General features: G+C 35.6%; 1 protein-coding gene across 1 annotated transcript in view; it reads right to left on the bottom strand.

The window, feature by feature from the left end:
* Window positions 1–20,570, bottom strand: part of BRIP1 (BRCA1 interacting protein C-terminal helicase 1) — a 63,208-nt gene that overhangs the window by 42,433 nt on the left and 205 nt on the right. The window contains exons 2-15 of the mRNA XM_010573779.1: window positions 20,027–20,133; window positions 19,079–19,207; window positions 18,192–18,303; window positions 17,513–17,707; window positions 17,106–17,233; window positions 16,077–16,211; window positions 9,527–9,820; window positions 8,814–9,035; window positions 8,102–8,301; window positions 4,387–4,519; window positions 3,717–3,868; window positions 3,002–3,173; window positions 2,748–2,885; window positions 2,018–2,179 (exon numbers count right to left, since the gene is read on the bottom strand). Of these exons, the coding sequence (XP_010572081.1) occupies window positions 2,018–2,179; window positions 2,748–2,885; window positions 3,002–3,173; window positions 3,717–3,868; window positions 4,387–4,519; window positions 8,102–8,301; window positions 8,814–9,035; window positions 9,527–9,820; window positions 16,077–16,211; window positions 17,106–17,233; window positions 17,513–17,707; window positions 18,192–18,303; window positions 19,079–19,171 (2,136 nt within the window). The 5' untranslated portion in view covers window positions 19,172–19,207; window positions 20,027–20,133. The remainder of the gene's footprint in view (window positions 1–2,017; window positions 2,180–2,747; window positions 2,886–3,001; window positions 3,174–3,716; window positions 3,869–4,386; window positions 4,520–8,101; window positions 8,302–8,813; window positions 9,036–9,526; window positions 9,821–16,076; window positions 16,212–17,105; window positions 17,234–17,512; window positions 17,708–18,191; window positions 18,304–19,078; window positions 19,208–20,026; window positions 20,134–20,570) is intronic.

Here is a 20,570-nt window from a genome sequence, read left to right as displayed (position 1 = left end):
TTTCACTTATTCCAAAGTTGAAACTCCAATTCATAAAACAGGTTGAGCCCTCAAAAAACCTGCTTAACTCATAATAGTTAATTTAGTGAGGTACACAACCACGTATATTAATCAGATCTTGATAGCCTTGAACAGTTTCCTTAGAAGCTGCTATATTTTAAAGAGACATAGCAATTTCCCCATGCAAATCTCTGAAAATCAGTTTTGAAATGCAGATGTGCAGGTAAGCAATATTCTGCATGATGATGAAAGAAAAATACCTTGTTTTCCCTGTACTAACATGCTTATGCTTACATTATTCTGTGTTTTCAACATATTAATCTCAGAATTAAAGGCAACTCAATCCAGAATAAAAGAAGTAGAATGAGAAAGGGCATCTGTAGAAAAATATTGGCAATGTCATTTTAAAATATCATCCTTCAATTGTCTGCAATTTATATTTATCAATATTTTCGCTAGGATCATGGAAGTGTTCCCACAAAGGAAAAAAAACCCAAAACACTCAATGTGTTTAGCTAGATGACCTTTCAGTAAAACATAAGGGCAGTGAGAGGGGGAAGGGTACCAGAGCTGTCCAGCAATCTCTTTCCTTCTTTATTAAATGTCATTACAAAGTCTCTTTATACTTTCAATTCAGATTACTATTCTCAAAAACTTACATAAATATTTGTCAGGTCTGTATATATAAGATCAACTATCACATACAGTTCAACATTATACACTTTAGTAAAAGAAAAGTGATGATACTGAAAACTGAAATATGCTCCCATTTAAATTCTTAAATAAACTGAATGCAAAATCTATTTTCAGATCATTAACTTTGCATATAAGTGCATAGTTTTGTGAGCTAGGTTAAATAAATTTATAGCCAGTAATCTGCTTTTTTCAGTGACTGTACATTACCTGGTCTAATGTGGTCACCTAATGGTTACTGTCAGTAATTGCACTTCTTCATAGACACCCAGGGAAGAAAAAACCCTTGCTTTGTAACCTCAGTTAAATAGTAAAGCTAACATGAAGGTTTGTAAAAATAAAGAAATCGTTTCTATTTCATTTTTTAAAATATTCTCTATTAAGGAACTTCAGAGATAAGGGAAATGGTCTGAAACCTTTATTTCCATATGCTGGGTTTTTTGTTCCATTTGGTAGGATTTTGGGGGGTTTGGTTTTTTGAGAGGTTTTTGTTTTGTTTGTTGAGAGGATTTTTTTTAAATCCTAAATGATCATTTAAAATGAAAAAAAAAAAAAAATTCACACTCTTGCAAGCATTACAAGAAAAATGGGCATGAATTACAGAATTGCAGGTTTATATTCCTGTTCCTCAGAGCTGACCAAAAATAACAGTAAGAACTAATACAGAAGAAAGCAGAACTATACTGTGAGGTACAGATTAACCATAATTGCATATCTGTTGCCAGTGACATTAGATATTACGTAGTTTGAAATTGAGAAATTTGATTCCTTTCAGCCAATGCCAGTGAGCAATTCCCCGGACTCAGGAAAAATATACTAGAATCTCCAGTGCAGTGAAATGGAACAAGAAACAAGGAAAGACATTAACTGGATGAATACTGCATTCAAATAGCATACAAAGAACATGCAAAGGCATTCTTGCTGCTGAATTATACACATAAAGTTTCCTTTCATGATGTGTGCTTATATGGAGGAGATCTTTTTAAAATAATTTCAAAACATTCAAGGAAACAATTTAAGAAAAAACTGCAGATCAGTGTGGCTTTTTTTGGTAAAACTAATCAAAACAATTGTACTCTAACTAAGATACAGACATCTGTTGAATACAAATGTGAACATGTTTTTTCATGAAAACAAACTCATATGCCAGCCAATATGAGATCCTAGAAATTACAATATAATATAATTGCAATATAATTATTACAATATATTTATTTTATAAGCATTTATATATGCTGATGCATAAAACAAAAGATTACACAGGATGTTTTCAAATAGAGTGTGTGTGGTTTCAGAGGAAGAACATGAATTAAGATTTCCTTACCTTATAGGATGGCAAAAAGCACAAAATTCCTTGGCCAACTGTTTGACACACTGAAAGCAGAAGTGCTCCCACCTCATCTTGGAACTCAAAGGTCTCTGTATGCTGGAACGTGGCACACAACTTCCGACCATTAGGGCCTGCTCCAATGGTGCCAACCCAAACCTGGTGTAATTTGTATTGTAAAAGTTAATTCTAAAATACATGGCACAAACTGTATTAAATCACATTAGATTCAATAATGGAATTTTAAGTGTGAAGGAAAATATTGCAATATTTCTAAACAAATTAATTCCAGTACTTAAAAACAGAAAGTGCAATAACTGATATACAACAGAAAGTGCAATAACTGATATACAACAGAAAGTGCAATAACTGATATACAACAGAAAGTGCAATAACTGATATACAACAGAAAGTGCAATAACTGATATACAACAGAAAGTGCAATAACTGATATACAACATGGCTACTACCAAAATAGCATGACTTCAACTTTTCCAGAGGAGTACGTGTCTAAAAATTGTCCCTTTTTTAATTTGAAAATTTACTTTACAATTGCATTAATCCAAGCAGTAGTCTGTTCTGTATATTTCTTTTTACTTACGGAATGGGTTTGTCATCATTTTTATTTGCAAGTTATTGTTTCTTTTACAATGGATTGAATTTACAATTTCTTTTACAATGGATTGAATTACACCTCAGGAGAGGGAACAATGATGCAAAAGTTTACCTGTGACTTCTGAATAATGTGATTTGCCTCCAACTGAATAGAAAACTTCACACCAAGCTCTGAAGAAAATGAATCCATTGGAGAGAGTGTCCCAGATGTCAGAACAATTGTTCTAACATCACTTAAGTCTGAAAAAGCCTAGGTTGCAGAAAGAAAAGAAGGAATTTAGAAAATCAGTGCAATCACTTTAAGGTCTTGTATGTATTTGTTATCACTCAAATTACTTAAGGCCACCTACTTCACAGTCAGCTTACCACAGCAGGATTCAAGCACCAAAAATTTAGCATGCGGACTACGGTTTTCTGCCGCAAACTCCTTTTATGCTTGGGCCGTGTAAAGAAGGCACTTGTATCTGAAACATCAAGTTGGTTTTCATTCATCCAAGCATAAGTTTGTTGTAGAGCAACTCTGTAGTCATCTGCATACCTATATAGAGATATAGAAATATCAATAAAAACTACATTTAAGCAACCAAACTGTAAGCATTAAGCTCATACAAAGCAAAGACAGTGTTGCTACAATTCATCTACAATTTAAGTATAAAAAATAATTTTATACTTTCTGAAAAAACAGTGAAACTTTACAATAATTACTACTTAAAAATAAGGTTTAAATCAGAAATTTTTAGTAACTGCTGGCTGGCATTAGTAGTCAAGATATCAAGGCAGTCAAACAATAAGTGCTATGTAGAAAATCAAAACCCATGCATATTTAACTTGGCAACAAATCAAGAAAATTTACACCTTCAAATAAGTTTCTTCAATATTTGAATTCATTTATGAATGAAAAAATAATTTGGTAGTATTTAAATTCTTTCCACATAAATAGATTTTCCAAAGCTTTCCGAAATGTTAGTTTTGCTCAGAAGCCAGACACCATACCTGAGGTGTACACAAATGAAAGAGGCAGTTTGGCAGAGCAGCTCAATTAAATACCACCACACAGCTTGGGCTATGTATTTACACTGACCTGCCATTATCTTTAAAAAGACATAAAAGAACCATGAATAACCCTTTCAGCACAATCTGAGTGGCAGGGCTCACAACTGGTATCTCAATAAGTTCCTCTTTACCAAGCACTGATATTTTTTCTTCTTTTTCCAGGACAGTAGCAAGATGTTTCTATAAGAAGCAAACAAATTCGACATCAACAACATTCTAAGTATCTTCTCAAAACCAAAACTAATACAGATACAAGACTATCAGCATACTGGTTTAAAAGTTCACCTAAGATAGCTATGAAGTCAGACTGAAGAAAGAATTGGAAAGGAAAAGTAACAATGCATTTAACATACAGCTTACAGAGAAAGGAGAGAGAAACTTGAAAATAGGGTAAATACATTTCAACAGTCAATAAAAATGCAGATGGACAGAACAGACAAAACTATCACTGACTCCCAGTGGTTCAATTTAAATAATTGTACATGATCAATTATATCCTTTAAAACATTGATTCTCTACAAATTCCAGTAGCTCAAGTGGATTATTCCTGGTTTTCATCATGTATCATTTTCAGACAGCTTTTCAGTATTGCAGTAAATTAAAAGATCTGTTAGTATTTAACTTATGTACATTTTAAGATGCTTAACATAATCAATATTATGCACTCTGGTACTCATTTATATAGCATACAACATTACCTGTAAAATGGGAAAAGTAATACCAGTTATTCCCATTTTGTACAAAATGGTGAGCATTTCTTTTCCGCTCCAAACCTTACAGGAAGTTTCATACCCTCTTTCTACTAGTTGACTAGAGCTCTCCTGTAACCAGCTGTAAAAAGGGAAAAATCAGAAATAATTTCAGCATTAATTTTAGAGAATTAGAAATACTTTGCAGGTACAAACCAAACCAAAGTTCAAAAATTGTACCAGACTTCTACGACGATGATAAATATCTTACTACATCTGAGCAGAGAGACTCTGCTTTTCCTTATGGCAGTTTTTCACTGTTGAACCAACTTCTATGGAAGTGCTCTTGATGCAGCTCGTTGAAGTGAGAGAAAAACTTGTCCCTATACGTTTCTATTTTATCATCATATATCTTTACAATAAAGAAAAAAGGTCAAAATATAATCTGTTCTTATGATATAATGTCAGGCTCATTTAAGAAAGATTTCTGCTGTACTTTTAAAGCCACTCATTATTACTCTAACTGATGCAAGTTGGCTTATCACCCCTGTCAATTGCAGGCTTTCCTATTAAGAACAAATCTTGAGGCATGAAATGAGTACTTATAATATTTATACAGAAATGAGTACTTATTTATACACAGTAAGAAAAGGTAGGGCAATAAAAAGCACATACCTTAGCCTACCTACAGGTATTTGTAACTCTGCTACAACTTGAAAATTAAGCAGAATTATACATTGTACTGACAAGGCAAAATGTGATAGGACTTCCTAAAAACATGATCTGAACGTGCAGATTATCTCATTTGTGGCAGAGCTAAAATTTTCTCTAACTGAATGTGTCATTCATCATCCCTACAGTATTACAAGACCTTCCCTCCATCTAGAAAAGTAGGCAGGCTTGCTCCTATCAGAAAATGCCGAAGCTGTCTGTTTCATCAACCAGCAGGAAGCATCGGAAAGACAGCTGTCATTGCTACAACAGTTCAAAATATTTATCTGTAAAATCAGTTAATCACTATCGACTAAAGCAACAAGGCTTAGTGACTGTTTCAGTTCCAGATTTCCTGTCCTGTCACTGCAAATAATCTGATCAATGGAACAATTTAAAAACCTTTCCTTTTGCCAGGTTAAATGCAAACAAAAACCCATAAATACCACCATGACAATCACTTCTTTGGCTATAATTTGCTTTATCTTATTAAGGAATGATGATCACTAACACAGGCACAACTTCACCAGTGTAGTACTCTGCCCCATTTCCTCAAACGTAACATCAAAAAGACCTGGAGCTAAAATTAGGAAGAGGCCACTATGACAGAAATGAAACAGATTTACAACAGATAAAACATTTCAGAAAATGTAACACTTCTGTTTCCCTGTTATGAACTTCAAACACCTTCATGATCATGCTATGAATGCAAATACAAACTTAACACAACAACCTTCCTAATATTAAAACATCACAAAAAACCCAAAATCTAGAATAAACTCCATCCAATTAAATCTAACGTTAAAGCATTTACTTGAAATACCTGTTTATTTATTTTTAGAGTAAAGCAGTAAGCACAAATAAAATTAGCTTGATTCCCAAAAAGATATCTATGGTTTTGAAGTGAAAATTGGTGTATGCAATATTTTCAGGAAAAGATTTAACGAATGTTAGAAACATGCCTTCAATTCGAGAAAGTATATTTGCTCCTTCCCTCCCTATCAGAAAATCCCATTGTTGATACAGCTTACTCCATTGAACAAAGTAATTTGTCCTGGTTAATCTGCATCTCATCAGAAAAGCTTGCCACTATACCTCTATCGGTGTATCTTCAAATTCCTCAGAAAGGTCATTTTAGCACCTCTGTGGCACTAAGCCCATGTGTAAGTGCTTTCTGGAATGAGGGCTCAGGATCTTTATAATTGAAATAAGATTTTTCTAATTACCCATGCATTTGGCAAAGCCATGTCACTATGCAACAGCATTTTACCAATTACTGGTCATTTACACCCAGTCTTCTGCTTTCCAACAACTGGTTTTCATGCTGTTGGCAGATTTGCCAAGACAATCAACCTTAGTTTTTCTGATAAGGTTAAAAAGCTCAAGGCAATCAAATCTCCAGCCATGCTGTTCTCATCTTTTACTAAAATTTAACATTTGAAATATCCCAGGTAGGAGAATTAGCTTCTGCAGAAAAGAAAAACAAAAGTCACTTGTCTCTCTGACACATAAACATTAACTCTCGAATAGAGAAAAGATAGGAAAAATGGTGAACTACTTGCTGTAGTGTACCCTGAAGTCTATTTCACTAACCACTAATGCAACAAAATGATGATTTGACATGCACTGAATCAGAGTTCAGTTAACTTCAAAGGCACTTGTATCATTATTCACTTTTACTCTGCTGACTTAGTTGTTCAAGGTTTCATTAGCAGTGTGTTTCTGAACTCTTTCAGTTCATGGATCCCTCAAAAGAAAGGTTCAAAAATTAAGAGCTACAGAGCTGAATTCCAAATTCTCTAGTGGTGACAGACTCTTCTGACGTTGTTTCAACTTTCTCATGTTCCCACTCCACCCAATACACTCTTGGCCCTTGACCCCTTGTTTGTTTCCCTCCTTCCTGAGCTTCTGCCCCCAGCCCATTTGCTTCTGTTCCATCCCCTCTCATGATTTTTAACTTCTGCTCAGGTCCTCCCCTTCCAACTCTGTCTCCATAGTTTCTGGGTTATACCTTCTTTTTAGCTCCTACTTCTTTTTCCTTTATGGGTACACGGGCAGAAAGAAGCAGAGAAGAGCAGAACATTTTGTATTTTTTCAGCTTCTTTCTGCCTTACTGATCAACTCTTGCTTTCAAAACCACTCCCTCAATCATCCATATTTCTCTATCCACTGAACTCCACAATGCTTGTGTTCCAACAAGGCAGATACTAAGAGATTTAGCACATCCTTGTTTTCAACTTCAGTACAAAAGCAAATAATCAAAACCACATTCTACTGACATAGTCCAGGGAGAAAGAATGATCAATAATTAGGTGTTTGGACATCTTTTGCCTGAGAATAATCAGAAATTCAAAGAGGATAGTGCATACTCTGTGCAAAGAGTTTGCTACCTGAATTCTCTAAAGACTTCAACAAGTCTCTTCTGAGAATCTGCATGTACCCCAATTTTTCAGACCTTTATCTCTTTGCTCAAGTTTGAGTTGTTTCACAGGGAAAACAAAGGGCATGACTGATAAATTCACTTCCAACTATGAAGAATCTGTTCCAAATAGATTCCAATCAGATTCCAACCTGATTCCAACCTGTTCCCAACACTTCCTGTCCTAGGCTCTGAAAGTATTTTATAAATGTCAACTAATTAATGCTCTGACAAAATAATGCTATTAGTATTTGTCAAATAAGCAAACAGAAGCATGTGAAAGATAAGAACTATTTATCTTTGGTAAAATTTTCATACAGAGCTTCATACAGCACATCATTCAAGAGCATAACATACTTTTCAAAACAGAATTTCAGTGCTTCCCTTCAAGACGAGTATTTTTTTTAAATGGCTCAAACCCCTCTGGATTCCTTAAATGAACACAAATCAGGTGACTGAGTAGTCTGAAGTATACCTCTGTTGCATTTTATCTGATCCAACATCATAACCAGTAAATTGCATCAGTGAAAGGAATCTAAATGTAAATTTTAAAAATACTAATTGATATAATGGAATTAAAAAGAGTTGTCTTACTTGGTCAAAGAGCAGCACACAGCCCGTAGGGGTTCATGATCCTTCTGTCTGATGTTGTTATTGACCATGAAATCAAGCTCTTCTCGAGCAACTCTTAGTTGACATTCTGTAACACTGTAGCTCACTGACTCCCGAGCACAGTCCTCAATATTATGGGCTTCGTCTAAAATGACTACTTGGCCTTTTAGGTTAATTTCCATCTAAAAAAGAAAATTATTATCTAGTAAAACAGAGTGAAAGACATTAACAATAAGCAGCAACTAACAGGATCCTGTTAAAAAAGTGCATGTTCTGCACCACAGTGCAAGCAACAGAAAGTTTTCAGCTTTTTGATCCAATTTCAGTAACCCAGGAAATAACATGGGGGTGGGAGAGCCTTATCTCAGCCTGGATGACTATAATCTGAACCTACTACGCTTTCCACAAACCAAACAACTGTGAAGTTTGCAAGGGTTTCTTTTCCACTGATTGAAAAAAAACATGTGACTGATCAGCTAGAGTATGAGACCAGTGGAAGCATTACCTGGAATACAGAAATGCGGGGTGGGGGGAGGGCACAGAGAAAAAAATCCTTTAACCCAGGAGTTACTTTGTAGATAATAGTTTGGATATAAATAGGATTTCAGTTGATCATGGCCACTGAACGTTATGTTCTTTTTTAACTTCCATTTAACTTCAGTTATTGCAATCTCTTTCTTACAAATATACTTACGCTCTCCCGTATCTGTGGGTCAAGGAGATAATTGTAAGGACAAAATACAATATCTGCGCCCACCATGAGTTCTCTGGCTGCAAAATATGCACAGGCACGAAGCTTCTTTCCCAGGCTCACTAAATCTTCAATGTCCCAAGCCTGATACATCCTATGTGCAGACTGTAGAGCATGGTGTTCACTGAGTTTATGAACACCGTGATAGTAAAGACAGGACTTGCCCTAAAAGCAAATAAGTGCAGATAGCGGTTACATAAAATAATGAAAACCAAGTAAGCTTAAAACCTCCAAGTTGTTACGCGCATTTGGCTTTATTTCCTGGAAACATTTCTAACAGCCACTTATTATGTCAGACAATAATGAAAAACACATCATATCACAAAGAAAACAGGCAAATCCATGTTCCTAAAATGTACAGTAACAAAAGAACACCTCTTTCTTCTTCTTCTATAAAACCAAAGACAATTTAAGTATTACTGAGAACGTTAACCTAGCAGTTATAAATATTATTCCTATCATCATAAATTTTTTCAGTATTGATACCGTGTATCAACATTTTCTAACAATTAATATTTAGATTAAACCAAATTACCAGGAGGCATTTAACCACATAGTACAAAGGAGTAAAAAATGTTACTCATTCCAACTGTTCAACTACCTTTCATTTTAATATATTTAAATGAATGCTCATTTTCTGAAACAAAATCACTTACATGTTTTCCTTCCAGCAATTCCACACACATTTCATTCCTGTTACTACCACTGCTAGACACCACTGGATGAATACAGGTATAATCCCGGCTAGAAAGAATTGTCATAGGGACACTGGAATATGCTGTTCTCTTCAACTCTCTGGTAATCTGGGATATTTGCTTGTGCGTTCGTGTTCCAAAAAATATTTTGGGAACGAATGACCGATCTCCATTTTCTTTCTTCTTTGTGTTTCTAGTATCTTTATCAGTTTCTTTTCCAGAAGAACAGGAACACTCAGTGCAAGGGCCAGAAGACTGCAACCCAAGACAAAAAAAAGATTAACAAAATCCCACTGTAAGACGAACATGCTAAATCTGCTTATGGTCTATTTAGAAAATGCCCACTAGGGTAGTTCAAGATAGCCTGTTAAATCACCAGGTTGGCCTATCAAACTGCAGAAAGTTTAAAAATGTTAAAGCATACACACCATGTCCTCAAGCCTGAAAATCTTGAAAAACTTCTAGCAATCACTAGATACATCTTTATCGCAACCCAATCGTAGAAAGAATTATTATTCCAGTGGAGTATTTACACATCTGAATAATGCAAATAAACTTCTCGCATTTACGCTTCAGCCTAAGAACACTGCTGTTACAGAACAAGAAGTGTCCAGCTACTTCGATGAATAAAACCTTGGGACCAGACACTCAAATTAAAATACTGAGAACATTTTCCCTTAAAGCAAGCAGAAGAAATCTAGATGGTTTAATGAAATCTGTTTGCAGATAAAACAGACTACGTCATACACTCTCCATTAGAAACGTTTGCCATGCCATTATGTCAAAGGCCATCTAGTAACTATGAGAATAAAAGACACATAGGGAATAATTCTAAACAGAACCTAATCCTATTTGTGAAAAGCCAATTTTTTTTTCTTCCTGAGAAGCATCATGTTTCATAATATAAAATACTGGAACAACTGTCATGAAATTGTAATAACTGGTGTGAAAAGACACACAGAAAACAAATAACTTGTGAGTAACCACATCCACACACACCTCCCATAAAAAATAATGGATTCTTCTAGCGTAAATGAGTTTGTATCTGGTTTTCAGGTGATAGTGCAAGTAACAACATGTAGCTGCCTGCTCAAATACTCCTCCCTCCCCTTCTAATTGTAATCAGTAAGATTATCCATTACAAACAAATGCTAAGTCATGCCGTGTGTTACACCACAATTCTGGGGATCAAGCTGTCTTTTAGCCTCCACTCTGAGGAAAAGCAAGTTCGCATTACCCTTAGTCCCACTCAGCCTTGTCCGCCATTAAATATTACAATACATGATAGAATGCATGTAAATGTAACCCTTCTGGAGCTGTCACTCACTGGGATAAAAGGTTCACTGATGTGCCAAATAAACAGGCCCTCAAAGCAGATAAAGTTACACCCATGCTGGAATTGTTACATTCCCCTCTCAGGTTGCCAGTAACAGCAGATTTCATTACGGTGTGCTGCCACATTAAATAGCCAGTTCCAAATATCCTGCCTTCTATATTGAATAATTACTTATTCACTGAAAGGATAAAAAGAAGAGTTATGAATGGGGCTCTTGTCAACAGCAAAGCAGGAAACAGCTGACACATGGTATATGTTACATATGTAGCAATACTCAACTCCATTTGTACTCACACAGAAAACTGCAATGCAAATTATACCTTGATATTTCTATCATCTATTTTGCTCTTTGAAATAATGAAAACCACATTACCATGCTAACAATTAATATAACCGAAGCTGTTACTGTGTAGGGCCTTTAAGAACATGTTTATCTTTTAATTCATGTCAGTTTGAGTTTTCAGAGGTAAAAAGAATACACAGAATTCAAAGATGATAACATACCACTAATACTTCACTGCTAATGCTAAGCCTCACATTTAGTTTGCCAAATAAAAGTAACAGAAAAATATTAGGACCGACGGGGCAGCTATTTTGCAAAAGTTGTTTTAACAACAGGAAAATACGGGTCAAATAAATATATACATAAAACATGAACAGAAGGCTCTTCTATGATGGGTTTTAAAAAACCCAGATATATTTCTTTTTTATGAAAAGAATAGAAAGTGTTCTTATGTGTAAGGCTTATAAATTACAGTATTTTACAGGTAGCCTTAAAAGTTTTTCTTAAAAGGTTTGAAATTGGTATAATACTGGCTTTAAGAAGCACTTTAGCCAGTTTTAAAATGTTACCTTTAACTTTGCAAAAAGTTTAAAAAAAAAAAAATCAACATTGAGAAAGTTGTAAACTCAGACTGATTTTATAGTAACTAGTAAGAGCATAAAACTGCCTGCAGTAGTTATAACATTTCTGAAAGCCACAGACACCATTAGCCCAAAATACATAAATAAATAAAAAAACCCTTTATAGAAGGTCCTTTCTAATGAAGAGAAACTTTAAGAAAATGGTTAAAACATAGCTTAAAAGTTGAGTTCTTCATGTTATTTGCACATTATTCAAGCATGTCAATTTGCACTTGAATTCTTTGTTATCCTTTAGAAAATGGTTTGGCCATCTTTAGATTTTATTAAAAACAAGCTATTTTAATTCTATATTTCTATAAAAAGAATTTACTGTTGATATCACATAGCAAAATCTAACATGATGTTAATCTCCCATTACTACAGCAAAAAGAAAGATAATACTCTCCAGCTGAACAAAGCGATAACACTAATATGGCAGTTTCCATAGCCATGTTGTCTCAAATTTTTAGACTCATAACACAGAGATACTGGTTAAACGATAATAAAATTAGAAAATGCTTCAATTTATTTATGAAATATTTGGGGGGGTGCTGACTAGAAATAATCAGTATTAAGACAATAGACAACTCTTTCATCATACCCTCTGGCTTCAGAACTAATTTTCAGCAGTTTGAATCTGGGATAGAGATTTTCATTTCAGAGGGAGGGGGGAGATACTCCTCTACTTTCTGCAGTATTTAATCAGAAATATCCAGTAACAGATGCTGTTAGAGATCAGATACCAGACTATATGGACCTTAGGCTAATCCAGCTTGGTTTTACTTCTGTCAAGGGGTAGATAAAACAGCCTATCACATCAATATTTATATAGCAAAAAGTGGAAGTCCGATTAAAAAAGGAATAATCAAGTCCACCAACCTGTCCTACGTGTAAAATAGAGCTAAACAAACACTGAGGCTATGATCTTTGAAACACAAAGAGGTAAGAGGAGTTCTTCATATCTTCATCTACATTTCCTGGTTACAAAGCCATCTAAACGATACAGCAGTGAATACCTCTTGTGTGAAATATCACACAAGCACAATCTTGTGAGATATCAGCAGTGACATTACCAGAGCTTTTCAACTATTCCTTTATAAGCTCTCAAAAAGCACAGTATTCTGCTGCTGCTGCAGCCTCTTGATTAAAGTACACAAAGCAGCTGTTTATCCTCTCACAGTAACCAGCAGGTGAACCCAGTTCAATATTTATCACAGGCTTTCACAGATCACTGCTAACCAAGCAAACGTTTTAATTAAGCTGGAACTTGCTTCAAAGAGCTCATTCAAAATGTCAATCAGCAGGAAAAGGATCAGATACGGTGTCAGGTGAGAGCGTGTAATACAAATCCACAACTTTCTTCATCCCATCGCGGTAAATTAGCCTATTCTGGAGTCCAGACCCTGATTGTAACAGGCTGCCAGTCTCCTGGAATGTGTAACAGAAGTCACTCAAACTCCATTGTGAAGGTTGTAAGCAATATGTTAAACTGCAATGGGCTAGCACATTAAGACAGATTCTTTTCACAGTTGTTTTTTGATACCCCAAGTGTTTGTTACACTACTCTCCATTTACTGTTTACTTTTTTTACCTAGTATAAATGGGGATTCCTTAACCCAGCTGCCCCAGTTTCTCAGACCGTATGCTTTGACAGAAGTAATCAAGAGAGTACCACAAGGGTATAATTTCTCATCTAAACTCACACTAGAACTGCCCTCTTTTGCAAGAATTAACAGCAGAAGGACAGAAATGGATTCCCAGGCTCCAGACTGAAAGCAGCTAAGAACAGGCAGTCACCTTGGGCAGAAGATCCTCACCCACAGGATCTACCAGTGTCCTTCTCGTGCAGCAATGCTGGGCAGCACCTCTCATGCTCTTACAACAACCAACCCATTCTCTCTCTTGGGCTATAAAAAGGACTTGACAAGAAACTAAGTTTGCTTTAAGCACAGGATTGACTACAGTAAAACACAAGTTATATATATACAAAGGCAGGTTTGTCTCATTGATTAAGAAAATATTTTTATTGCATTATTGTATCATACTGAATACTTAGTCCATTATGGTAAGTTTTGAACACAACCTCAGCTGACTTTATGTCATAAGCTACACTAGAACAGCATTTTTATACCCAACAGCCTAGGCTGTGATGCTCTTCACATCTTAAACTTAATGTAGTTAAGCCACAGAACTAAGGCCTTACTTTCTGCAAATATTTCTTGATACCAGAGAAGTTCTCAGTCTGCTCAAGTAAAAGTTCATCACAGGAAAATAACACCTTATTCTTTCATTCTTAAAAAGAAACTTTAACAGAAATAAACACTTTTATTTCTTTGTAGGTTGCTTCTTCCTAAAGAAGTAGTAAACAGTATAGTGGTGAAACCTTGAGTAGTATTCTGTACTGCCTGTCTGCAAAATCAGACCCATGGATAGCACATTATAACACACAGATGTACAGCTAAACTACTGTTACAAGAATGAAGTTTTCTTAAAAAAAAAATCAGTGAGTATGATTCAGTATTTTAACAGTCAGTTGATCTATACTAAAAATTTTCAGTTTTCTTCACTACCTGAAGTTTCCAGAAGTTGTAAATCAAGTTTTTCAGATACCCAAAGTACCAAAGCAAACTTTACAATCAAGGAAGGAAGAAAGGTCTTTTTATTTGAAAATCAACAGCACACTCTGCTGGCCTGTGTATTTCAAACTACCAATTGAAGTTCAGTAGCACAAAGCATTTCAAATCCTCCTCAAAAATCTACAGAGCTCTCCAAAACTAATAAAAATTACTTCCCATCAAATGACCTAGAACACAGATTCACTTTTGTCAAGAAAGATTTAGCTCCCAGAGTCTTAAAGCAATACCAAAGCTTTTGGCTTCTTTTGTGTTTACAAAGGCACAGTATACTGGAAAACAGCTCCAGAAGTTAAAACATGCACTGATTAAAATAGAAGCTAATTTAGGACATACAAAGAGCCAAGTGCTGTTGAAAGAGGTGGAAAGAGAATTGAAATGCTTGTTGAAACCAAGCATATTTCCAAACATACATAAAAACTCTGTACTTAGAAGCTGAGTTACCTACAAGATGGGTATTACCATAGAACATTAAAAAAAATATATATTGGAATGGGAGGATGTTCTTTGCCTTTTGAAAAAAGAAAGTAGATATCTGTACTGAAGAAAGAAATGAAGGTCAGATCTCCTTCCTTTCTTATATTTGTCTCAAACATACAATTTTATGATTTCATGGAGTGCTCCTATATTTTAGTATTGACAAGAACTATTCCATCACAGCCTTTGATAAGCATTCACGGGAACTACAACACTAATGTATAATTTGGCATCTGACATTCATCTCTACTGCCTCAGATTTCTTCTTCTACTGGTTTTGCTTCAACAAACTTTTATGTAAAATCAGTAAGATTCAAACACCAAGACATGCAGAAAACGCCTAGCAGAAAGCTGCAGAAACAGCTGCATATTTGTATCTCAACTTCTCATGTTGTACTTCTGCTATGGAAGGTGGCAATTTAAAAAAAACACAAACCAACCAACCCAAAAGGTAAATCTATCACAGTAACACATCGGATTTTTCTTCTTAATCATGTGCAATATTTATTACTCATTTTTTGTTATAGTATATTGTAATGATCAGCTCCAACTTTCTCCATACTACTTTTTTAAGGTCTAAAAGGCACACATGTTAATATTAAATGCTGTCTTTCATTTACTACATATGCCACAAAACAATGAATGGCAAGTTGAACAAAATCTACAAACGGTGATGTCACTTAATTTCTATGGTCCTACTTTCAAGTTCCTCCATAAAGTCACAAATCTACTATAAACCAGAATATAACACAGATTTATATCTGCTGTACAATTGCTGTCACATATTGAAAGTTTACAGGCTGAATTGCTGCGCCAGATTCTGCGCTACAGGGGAGCCATGGTAAAAGAGTTCAACCCACTGCTTAGAAGAACACTTTTCACAGAAATAATTTACATTTTGCAAACCACATTGGTTAGACAGCACTATTAGGAGTAAAAGCCACTGCAGTTCTCACTATTGATAGTGACAATGTATTACTTTAAAGCAACTTACCTACTTGGGAACCTTTACATTAGACTGTAATGCAGTCAAAGGTACAGTGTTTTCTGAAACTATATTAACAAGCTGCATTTAATGCATAATTACTTTACAGTGTTGTTTTTTTTTTAATTGCTCTCAAACTAACAGTCCTGATGTAAAAGATATTACTGTATTACTTACTGTTTTGGGACAAAAAGTAGTGGTTTTCACACTTTTTTCGGAGTGAACCGTCAGCTCTCCATTTTTTCTCTGATGATAAACTTCTAAAGCATCGACTAGCTGCACTCCTTTTGCAAAACAATGACGTTTTCTAACCTGCCAGAGGAAAAAAAACGTACCGTGTTCAAATACACTGGACGGAAGTATGTGCTTACACTAGCAGTCAGTGATTTTGTTTCAACAGTTTTCCAGTGAGTATGTTTCAGTAACACAGTGCATCACTAGTATTTGTTAACAGTTTAACCAAATCCAAGCCACACAAAAATAATTTGGAAAAAGCTATAAAGTTTTAATTACAAAATTCAGTAACAACAACAAAAAAAATCTGTAATTACTACTGAGCTTTTCTTCTTTAATTTCCCACTGTTACAAAACTGATAGACATTACAATACTATATAGATACAAGCAGAAAACTTCCATAACTAAAACAAGAAATAAATTCAAGCCATATTGATCTAAAAACTTAAACAAAAGTAACCATCTGAGCAATCCTCTAAAGCAATGTAAAAGCTATTTACAGTGCACATCTGAATACAAGTACTAAGTTACGTCATACCAATACTGACACAGATGCAAACATTACAGAAATATTGTACTCCACATATTAGGCCAGAGATAACTACACTTGACAGGATATAAAACAGAACTCCCATACATTCACAGTATTATTTGTATTTGTAATACATATTTGGAAGAGCCCTTTCAACTCTAGAATCTCATACTTTGACTTAATATTACAGATCAACTGGGGGTAAATATATTTGAGGAATATTAGGTATTTAAATATGCAAGATATAATTTAGGACATGGTATTACGAACAGTTTAGTGCAACAATGGACTCCTTTGTAACAAGAAAACCTGTCAATCTTAACTATGACTGTGACATGATTCAGCTATTCTCTATGCCCTTCTCTGACATGTTGATTGGTGTTTGACAGCTTTGTTGAGCTGCGCCTGGATTATTTTACGGCCAATAATCTTTGCTCACCTGCTGCTCAGTTTCTAAAGGACGAATCCTTTTCCTGTCTACTTGAAAATCATCATTCTCATTGGCACACAGAGATAATCTTTTTTTGGCGGACAATTTTGAAGCTAGCGTTTCATTTTCCTTACATTCTGTAATTAAAAATAAAATAAAAGGTATGTCCACTACTAGGAATGCATTAAATAAGGGCCCCATTTTAAAAATAGAATTTACTATAAATATACACGTAGGAAATATTATTAGACGTTTTTAGACCCATTAACCACCATTTCCATACAGGGCAGAATCATGTAGTACTCTGCTATTATGATCATAAAAAAAGTCCCCGACTTGAAAGCAAAAAAATTGACATCACTCCCTACATATTTTACTTCCAGGACAGATTTTTAGCTGCCTATGTATGAAGTTACCTGTGTTTGTTAGCGGGCTTCCAGGTTTTATAGAACTTCCTGTTTCATAATTATTAAAAGAACTAGAAGCACCATGATTCACACTTGTTGCAGCCTCGTTGCTCTTAGATTGGGAATGACACATGCAGTGACATGGTGGTGAGGTCTCTGGCTTTCTGTCTTCCTTTTCACATGATGATGTAAGCAGTGATTTCTCTAAAGGACACAGTCATTTGTCTTCCATTAAAAACTACTCAAGAGTATACATGAGAAATAGACCTTCAAAACAGTTAAGATGAAAGCTTTTCTTTAGGTACCAGCTATAAACCTTGTGCCTCTATCAAGTCTGAACAAGCTACCATCACCCTTTGAAAAACTGCAATGCAAAGAACTGTAACAACTCGCAGAAATGAAAAATAACCTTCTTTTTCAATTCAATCTGCATGACTACAATCCAGAAGTATTTTCTTTCAAAGTTCCAACAGCCATACAATTCCCTTATGGTAACAGATATCTAAATCCAGCTTAGTATTACTGGCCGTTACTGTTTTACGATGCCAGTAAGGCAATATGTATAATGGTGGACGAAGACCTGGTTAGATTCCTGAAACCAAATGTTTAAAGGCTGATAAACAACAACAGTTCATTATAATATATTTTGGTAATAAAAACTGGGCAAACAGACACTAAGACAACTTACCATACAGAGACTGCTGCCATGATAATGCAGAACAAAGTAATGCCAAGCTTTTGCCACTTCCTGTAGGGCTCTCCAACAAACAGTGTTGCCTGTTATTTAAACCCTTAACAATCTTTAAGGAGATTAACAAGCACAAAAACAGAATTAATAGAAAAAAAAACAAAGAGGATGTCTTTAACTAAGCTAGAAATAACTTCTAAAAATAGATCAGGACACCTGCTGTCTTGTAAAACAGAGAAACAAACAAACAAAACAACCAATCAATCAAACAACCCCCCACCCCCTTTAATAATAACAACAGGCCAACAAGCCTTAGCTGTATTTCTCTCAGGAGGAACATGCCTCATTAGCAATGCTCAGGAGTTCACTTGCAGGAGGCTGTGAAATACTTACCTGCTAACAGCAATACCTGATCGGGGTAGCTTGCTTTCTTTGAAAACATCTGTCAGACAACCAAACCATTTGTCCCACAGAGAAAAAGTGTTTAAAAATGGTTACAACTGTTTAAAAATGTTTAAATGTGAAGTGTAATAATTCATTTTTAAAAACCTCTCCAAAAAGTGAAAACTTACTGACATATCGCATTCTGTTTAAAATACAGATGTTTTACTAAATCATTCCCTCCTTACAAACTTGCAAAGTTATGTAAAATTTCTGTTACAATATATCTAGTTAAATAATCATATATATTACAGAAGACATAATTTCTTTCTTAGCATAAATGTTCACAAATCCAAACGTACTTCAGCACTCCCCAGTCATGGGCCAGATATCACTGTACAGCACTGAGAACAGTAAGTTAAGTTACAATTGAAAATCTCAAGATATTGGAAGCTCTGAAAACATAAGCTATTAGTTTAGCAAATGTTGACACAAATTCTACTTACAGCATTCATCATAGCAAGTTGTGAAGGATAAGCCTTGCAAGGGAATATAATCTTCACTCCCCCAATAGTATATTCTGACACATCAGAAGACATTGCCACTTTTCCCTCCCGTTTACTTCAGGTTTATAACTGCAATAAAAAAAAACAGTATTAACAAGTCAACACTAACAACCAGGCAAAGCCTGAAAAAACATATGGCACCAAACAAAAACAAGCAGAAAGTGCTAACCTGATAAGGAGGCTAAGCGATTCGGGATATTACCAGAACTGGCATATAAGAATTTATATTACACACCATCAGTTCAGACTCAGTCCTTGTTACAAATGAGAGCAAGTTGCCATGAGCAGCACCAGCAATTTAAGCAATTTAAATAAAAGTACGAATGAACTACGCACATCATTTCAGATTCTATTTCTCAGACTGAATATTGTTGGGATAAGAACCCAAATCCTTGGGGAAAAGTATGTTATGATTTTTAATAACTAAAAATAGCCAGTTTTTCAATTCTGCAGGTCTGTTAGCTTGAACTCCAAGACATTGCAAACTACAAAGATACAGTAGACAACAGTACCTTATACTGTTCATTTTATGACAATGAGAAAATAAAACTGGACACTGACCTTAGAAATGAGATGTTTTAAACTAACATTTTTCTTCCACTAGTAATACAGTAATTATTCAGGGGAAAAGGAGGTGTCATTCACTTTACTGCTCTGCGAGTATTATCTTGCATTTCTCTCACTCTGCATAATAAGAGAAAGTCAGTTTCCCTATCATGCTAAAATGTTGAAGTTATTGAATTAAAAATACTGAAGAGGCATAGGTGGCTTAAAAAAAAGCACATTTTTTTAAACGACAGAATTTTTTTCTTACAGGTTTTCAGAATCTACAAAATAAAAGAGCAATTTTAAATTGGCAGATTCCCTATGATAAATTAACTTATTAACCAGCGTCCTCATCTGCCTTTTAACGAGTAAGCGTATACATCCAAAAACCACCAATGTATGGCATGATTCAGCTTCATCATCAACTTTCTCAACAGGAAAAAGAAATCCTAGCGAAAAGAGAACGCTAACATGAGTTTACGTCCCACTCCCCCTTCCAAAAATGTAACCGCACCCCTTGAAGGCTTTTCCCTAACACAGGCGGGGCGGGGGTTCGCTTAAACGAGCACAACTTCGAATTGCGCTTTGCCCAAGAAAAAAGCAAGCCCCCGTCGGGGCAGCGGGAAGGATTCAACATGAACGCGGGCAGGAGGCGGCAACGGTGCGGGACACCGGGAACGGGGAGGGACGCCCTTCGCCCCGGTCTGCTCCGCTCCGCCTCTGGGAGGACCGGGGCCGCTCCCCAGGGACACCCCGACGCCACCTCGGCCCTCCTCTAGCTCCAGACCCGGGGAGAGTTTTTCCGCCTCTCTGCGGCCGAGGGCAGGGCCCGAGCAACCTGCTGTCGTTCTCCTGTGCGTGTCGCCCCGCCCCAGCCCGCAGAGAG

The sequence above is a fragment of the Haliaeetus leucocephalus genome, unplaced genomic scaffold (assembly GCF_000737465.1).
Source record: "Haliaeetus leucocephalus isolate CR32 unplaced genomic scaffold, Haliaeetus_leucocephalus-4.0 Scaffold395, whole genome shotgun sequence".
NCBI lineage: Eukaryota > Metazoa > Chordata > Aves > Accipitriformes > Accipitridae > Haliaeetus > Haliaeetus leucocephalus.
Note: the sequence above shows the minus strand (reverse complement) of the source record. Positions and strands in the feature narration are given on the sequence as shown.